This window comes from Mytilus galloprovincialis, chromosome 8 (assembly GCF_965363235.1).
Source record: "Mytilus galloprovincialis chromosome 8, xbMytGall1.hap1.1, whole genome shotgun sequence".
NCBI classification, from domain to species: Eukaryota; Metazoa; Mollusca; class Bivalvia; order Mytilida; family Mytilidae; genus Mytilus; species Mytilus galloprovincialis.
Window position 1 is genome coordinate 36045594 of NC_134845.1, and position 7721 is coordinate 36053314.

Genomic DNA, 7721 nt, shown 5'->3' on the forward strand with positions numbered 1-7721 from the left:
AGCAAGAGGTTTTTTTTAGTGTTGTTTTCATTTGGTTTTATACCTTTGTATTTATTTTTTACTTAAATGAGAATATGTATATACTTATAACTATACATATACTGTAAGTGCTATGAACTACAAAAGCTTCATTTTTGGCGTCTTTGTCAAAGGAGTAGGTCCAGTAAGACCCCTTTTTGGCCCCAAAATATAGCAGTTTTACAAAATTGTTAAAATGTAAACTTTTAGTTATTTATTGTACAGTAGAATGCTTCTGCTACATATATATGGGCTGTTTTTGACAATGCAATGCACATATATCGGGTATTAGCACCATTAAGTCATGCTAAATTACTGAAATTTATCTTCAAAATTCTAGCATTTTAGTTAAATTTTAGACGGTTTTCGTGTGAAACGAAAGTGGCCACATTCGTGTTCATCCTTAATATTAAAATGTAAGTTGTATTTTATGATAATACATAACATATATAAAGATTGAGGATGAACACGGATGCGGCCACTTTCATTTTTGACAAAAACCATCTGAAAAGTGACATTTTTCGGCATATTTGGTAGATTTTTCATATTTGAGCTTCAATCGGGTCGTTTTTAATGACTAAATCAGTTAAAATCTTTCACATAAACTAATTAATTCAAATGAAATAGACACTTAAGTGTTTAAAAAATGGTCAAAATCTTTCGTAATGAACCTTAAATTTGAGGCCAAAATCGGTCCTTACTGGACCTACTCCTTTACGAAAAATAAAATTTGTTGGTGTCTTTTTCAAATTTACGATCAACTACTGAACTTTTAGTTGGCTTATTTGTAAGATTTATTTGAATGTTTGAATTTTTTAGTCAGTAGTGTTGTATGTTTGTGATGTATATATTGATACAGTTTTAACTACTTGAGTAAAATATAATTTTTTCATAAAGTCATATGAAACTTCAAATTTAATAAAAAGTTAAATTTTTACTCGTAAAGAAGTGAACATGAACATTTTTTAAAAAGAAAATCTCTTATCCTATCAAATTCTCCATATTTGTACCAATAATGAATTATTGTCGTCCCAGACACTCATTCACCAATATTTTCCAGTATGCAGTGACCTTAACTACGTAATAACTTCGGCCATCGCATAGCACAAGTGCGGGAGGGAAAACCGTGATGAAAGAATGTAAACACACAAGCTCTTGAAGGTAAATAGAAATAATAGATTCTTAATGAACAAATGTAATACAAAAAATCATCAACTGCTAAGGAATAGTTTGAGTAACAAATGGTAACACATGGAAAATATAAATACAAATGTTATGGCTCTTTCAATTCACTTGTCTGTCACTTTTGCACATGCTGTTTTTGTCATTGTTTAATGTCACTAATAGTTATCTTCAGCAAAAGCTCAAAAGTTAATCAGCTTGATATCAACAACCACTGAATGAAATATTAATTGTCGAAAATAAGTTTAAGATGTGTAAAAATTTATAATACTGTACATGCAGGACTTAGTTTATGGTCAAATATGGACGGCAATCGATGATCATTTGTTGGACCTCTCTAGGTTATGAAATGCTCTGAACAAAGTTTAAACAACTTGTTGGCTTCCATATTTTGCAACTAACATGGTATTGCCATGTATAGATTTGTTTCTTCTCACTTCTGTGTAAAGGGAACTTATGTAAAGACACAGTATTGCAATTAACACTTTTGCAACTCTAGTTATGAAATTTGTTACACAACAATATAGTTATTCAATTACTATATCTCGCTATAATATGACTTTATCTACTGTGCAACCAGTTACGTTTCGATTTGCTTGGTACCTACCAAAATTACATTGTTCTTTTACCACTACATGTATCTCCTTTCACAGGAGAGTTCCAAATTTTAAGAAAGATAAACCTAGATATCAAAAAGGGCTATATGGTTTGGGTTTTAGTGAACGAGTTGCCTTCAGGTCAATAGGGGTATATGCCTCATTTCACAATCTGTTTTACTGTGATACAATAACATAAGCATTGTGACATAGGAAATGTGTGAAAAATGCAAGAATTAAAAGCTATATATATAGCTTTTTGTCCATCATAAACCTTAACGCTATTTGTTCCTGAAAGCATGGAATGGTTCCAGTAAAATTTTGAATAAATAGTTGACACAGCATAGGTTTCTGACACAGAATGAATGTGGTCTAATGAACTTAAAAGGTTTTTTTTGCCTTTGAGCAAATCACTATGCTGTTGAATATTAATCCTCTCAAAAAAATGTTTGAAGAAATTTTCTTTTTATTTATGAAATCTGAAATGAGAAAAATTTAACCCCCCCCCCTTTTTTTTTTCACATCCCCGTTTCCCTTTTTCAAAACTAATATATCAATTCAAATTTCTAATGGAGTTTGCAACAATAACTACTCATTTAAATACATCATAAAATATTAAGATGTAAAAAAACTGCTTGTTATCACTGAATGGTAAAGATTATTTAAATTTATCAGTTGGTAGTAAAAAGTGTATATACATTGTATATTGTATATAACAAAGATTTAAGTTGATTCTGGACAAAGAAAGATAACTCCAATTAAAAAAAATTCTTGCTATTGCACAATATTGTGCAATAGGATATTTCTTGCTTACTATTCTGGACAAAGAAAGATAACTCTAATTAAAAAAAAATTTGCTATTTCACAATATTGTGCAATTAGATATTTCTTGCCATTGCACAATACTGTGCAATTGAAAAGACTTGCTATTGCACAATACTTAATATAATAATTTTAGATCCTGATTTGGACCAACTTGAAAACTGGGCCCATAATCAAAAATCTAAGTACATGTTTAGATTCAGCATATCAAAGAGGCCCAAGAATTCAATTTTTGTTAAAATCAAACTTAGTTTAATTTTGGACCCTTTGGACTTTAATGTAGAATTTGAAATTTGAAAACAGGACCAAAAATGAAGAATCTACATACACAGTTAGATTTGGCATATCAAAGAACCCCAAGGATTCAATTTTTGATGAAATCAAACAAAGTTTAATTTTGGACCCTTTGGACCTTAATGTAGACCAATTTGAAAACTGGACCAAAAAACTTCAATAATCAAGAATCTAAGTACATTTTTAGATTCAACATATCAAAGAACCCAACCGATTCATTTTTTGTCAAAATCAAACTAAGTTTAATTTTGGACCCTTTGGACCTTAATGTAGACCAATTTGAAAACGGGACCAAAAGTTGAGAATCTACATATACAGTTAGATTCGGCATATCAAAGAACCCCAATTATTCAATTTTGATGAAATCAAACAAAGTTTAATTTTGGACCCTTTGGGCCCCTTTTTCCTAAACTGTTGGGACCAAAACTCCCAAAATCAATACCAACCTTCCTTTTATGGTCATAAGCCTTGTGTTTAAATTTCATAGATTTGTATTTACTTATACTAACATTATAGTGCGAAAACCAAGAAAAATGCTTATTTGGGTCCCTTTTTGGCCCCTAATTCCTAAACTGTTGGGTCCTAAACTCCCAAAATCAATACCAACCTTCCTTTTGTGGTCATAAACATTGTGTTTAAATTTCATAGATTTCTATTTACTTAACCTAAGGTTATTGTGCAAAAACCAAGAAAAATGCTTATTTGGGCCCTTTATTGGCCCCTTATTCCTAAACTTTTGAAACCAAAACTCCCAAAATCAATCCCAATCTTTCTTTTGTGGTCATAAACCTTGTGTCAAAATTTCATAGATTTCTATTAACTTAAACTAAAGTTATGGTGCGAAAACCAAGAAAATGCTTATTTGGGCCCTTTTTGGCCCCTTATTCCTAAAATGTTGGGACCAAAACTCCCAAAATCAATACCAACCTTCCTTTTATGGTCATAAACCTTGTGTTAAAATTTCATAGATTTCTATTCACTTTTACTAAAGTTAGAGTGCGAAAACTAAAAGTATTCGGACGCCGGACGACGACGACGACGACGACGACGACGACGCCGACGCCAACGTGATAGCAATATACGACGAAAATTTTTTCAAAATTTGCGGTCGTATAAAAAGTGATTGTTGTATGAAGTCAAAAGTTGAAGTGTTGCAAACTCTAGGGTCAAGTGTAGTAGATAAGCCCTATTAGAATACATCACATGTTACGGTAAAATTTTGATATCACAAGTGAAAGGAATATATATGTCAGATGGCACAGGCCAAACAAAAAAGTATGTGTGTTTTATACTGTCACATACTGAAAAAAAACAAGCTAGGCACATGTACATGTAGGTAGGGATTTCTTTTTGGTTTTTTTTTTTATATTTTTCAAACATTGAGTCTATGGGAGTAACATTGTGGTTTTAACAGTGCTTAATAAAAAATGGCCAAAAAAACTTTAAGGTAGGGGATTATAATTAGGGTAGGTAGGGGTACAGTCATGACAGTAACCACAAATACTTTTTTGTTAGGCCACATAAGAAAAATTATTGTTGTTCAGACATCAGTAGTTCAAGTCTCTCAAAGTCTTTGGAAAATGGTGATAAGGTCTCTTAATCTGCACTCTTGATGGATTATACACTGTACCGCTTTGTGTCCCCCATTACTCGATACCACCAAGTTTCCAGTAAAATTTTGAAGTCATAATACAAAATTCAATCAAAAGCTTCAATGGAAACTTGATTGTTGTATGTGGTCAATAGATCAAGTGGCGCAATATCTTGGGTCAACCAGGGCAGATTTCCAAATTGCAGTCTGCACCAAAAACTTTTTCAACTACTAGTCCAAAGACCAATATAATCCAACATTTAAAAACCATTTTTCTAATTGGTCCAACCAAAGTATTGTAATAACTTACTAGTCCATATAAAATTTCACTAGTCTGGGGCATCGGACTAGTGGCTAATCGTGCAGACTGCAAATAGCAATAATGTGTATCATGCTATTACAACAGATTTGGGGGAGTCTCTATCAACAAAATTACCCAAAATTACACACCCATTTGGCATTTCTAAATTTGTAGCACATGGCATGGGCCAGGTTGTTTTTGATTTAAGGTTATGCAACGATTCCTGATACAAATTGTCTCATTTGTAATTGCTTTTGCATCAAATTTGTCAACATAACAGACTATTAGAACTTGTTATAGCCCTCTTCTTGGATATTTACAAAACAGTTTTCTGATGTTAGCAGTTTATATATTCTCAGTTTTCCAATTTGTCCTGCGTCAAACTTTTTCAATCATTACCTTTGGGGTTTTGATAAAGTCCATGTCGACTGACAGACTTTTGTTTCTTAGTAAAATATGGATTTTATGTCTCAGATTTTTTTAACATCATCAGCGCCATGACACCTCCTTCCCGGAAGTGACATTATCCAGATCGGGTAAGGTGCGCTCAATTACTAAAAACTAATGTACGGCGTGCATTTATAATACACTTACGTTCTTCTTCTTCTTCTTCTTTAGGGTTTCAGTACTGTAGTCCTTCATTGTCTGAAGATTATATACTGTTTTGCGCTGCATGGCCTATATATATATATTTACAAAAACACAAAAATAATTGAAAAAAATTTGGAGTGCTTTAAAAAAAAATAATTTTAAATTGTGATTAAAACTATATGTACATAGGCTAATAATGAGTTAAATGAATTTGTGGAGAACAGTTGGCGTAAGCTGTTCTCTGAATGTGTCGACTGTGGTTACAGCGACTGTGTTACTGGTAGTAAATTCCACTGAGTAATGGTGTACGGAAAAATGAAAATTTATATGTATCTTTTTTTGGTAGAAATGTGTCTGAAATGGAAACTATGATTTTTGCGGGGTCTACTGTCTGATGGTATGGGGATAGCAGATGGGATTGCTACGATTTGATGTACTATTTTGTAGAACATTATCAATCTTGTGCGTTATTTTCTTTCCTGTAGTGTGGGACAGTTTAGTGAGTTTATCATGTCTGTAGCCAGAACTACTGATGTTATGGTACCTGTTACAGACATATCTGGCAGCTCGTCTTTGGACCGTCTCAATTTTAGAGGTTTGTTCAACTGTGTGAGGATCCCATGCTAAACATGAATATTCAAGCTTAGGACGAACTAATGCCTGTGTTTTGATGTTCTGGCATGATGTTTTTAAATTTCTTTTTAAGAAGCCCAAAGATTTGTTACCATTAGCTATGATGTTGTCTGTATGTTTTGGCCATTTTAAGTTTGCTTGTAGGGTAATGCCCAGATATTTAACTGAAGTGACTAGTTCAAGTTTGTGATTGTGCAGGATATAGCAGGCGCGGATCCAGAGGGGGGTACCGGGGGTTGGAACCCCCCTTTTTTTTGGACGATCAATGCATTTGAATGGGGACATGTAGTTGGAACCCCCCCCTTTTAAAATGGCTGGATCCGCCCCTGTATAGTCATGTTTAAATTGTTTTTTTCTTTTGTGATACTGTAAGGACTGTGCATTTGTCTGGATGGAAAGCCATCAACCAGTCTTGCTCCCACCTAGCAGCTGCATCTAAATTTAACTGGAGTACATAACAGTCACTTTGAGATTTGATGGTTTTGTAGATGATACTGTCATCGGCAAACAGTCTGAGCTTACTGGATTTTAAGTATTCTGGTAGGTCGTTGATGTATACCAAGAATAATTCTGAGCCCAGAACTGTGCCTTGAGGGACACATGAGGTGACTGGAGCCAGGTCAGATGACTCTCCATCCAGGACAACTGTTTGTGTTCTGTCATTTAAGAAGGCAGCGACCCAGTTTAGTGTTTCATTTTGAATACCATAATAGTTAAGTTTGTATAGAAGTGTTTTATGAGGGACTTTGTCAAATGCTTTAGCTATTGGATAAATAAAATGAGTTGGGTTTCACATGATCGTGACCGACGGAAGCCATGCTGGAGGTCATACAGTATATTGTTCTTTTCAAGGTGGTTGATGATGTGTTTCGGGTTGTTGTCTCTTTGGCACATTCCCCATTTCTATTCTCAATTTTATTGGTGATGATATGCTCCATAAGTTTACAGGAAATACATGTTAATGGTATTGGGCGGTAATTTTCTGGCTTGTATTTTCCCCCTTTTTAAATACTGGTGCTACATTGGCGTGTTTCCAGTCTGTTGGTGCTATGCCAGTTTTAAATGATGTTTTAAAGATTAGTGTAAGAATTGGAGTTGTTTGATCTTTGAGTTCTATTAATATTCTCCACTAATGTTGTCTGGGCCATGCAGTTGCCTTCTGTGAGATTATGTTGTGTAGAAGTTTCTTGACACCTGTTAGTGATATTTCAAGTGGTGTTATCACAGGGTGTGAGCTAAGACCTTTGTCTGGAATGGTGTTGTTTGATTCGGTTGATTGATTGGAACTGTGTGTTGAAGGATGTCTGCCTTTTGCTTTGTGTCTGCTATCTTAAAACTGTCCTTCTTTTTTTCAAGGGAGCTACACTGGTGTTATCTGTGCGCAGAGATTTTATAAAGAAAAACAGTTTTTTAGGTTTTGACTGATTGTTACATTGTTGGTCCGGTTCATTTATTGGTAAATCCAATATCATTTTTTCAATAAAACCCCAATATGCTATACCCTTTGTTCTTTTTGTACTTGTTTTTTCAGATGTTTGTACTTGTCTGCATACTTGGTGTTTTGTTTCATTTTATAGTTTAATTTATTTTTTCTATTTATCATTTTCCTAAGGTTGTTATGAATCCAAGGTAGTCTGTTTTTGTATGTTAGGAACTTGTGTGGGATGTTGTTCTCCACTGGTTGTGTAAGATT

The 7721-nt window shown here is 33.7% G+C and overlaps 1 protein-coding gene across 1 annotated transcript in view; it reads right to left on the bottom strand.

Annotated features, from left to right (window-relative positions):
* LOC143085676 (phosphatidylinositol-3,5-bisphosphate 3-phosphatase MTMR6-like) overlaps positions 1–5323 on the bottom strand; it is a 66349-nt gene extending 61026 nt beyond the window's left edge. Inside the window, exon 1 of the mRNA XM_076262172.1 lies at positions 5204–5323. Within this exon, the coding sequence (XP_076118287.1) occupies positions 5204–5227 (24 nt within the window). The 5' untranslated portion in view covers positions 5228–5323. The remainder of the gene's footprint in view (positions 1–5203) is intronic.
* Positions 5324–7721: the final 2398 nt, after the last annotated feature.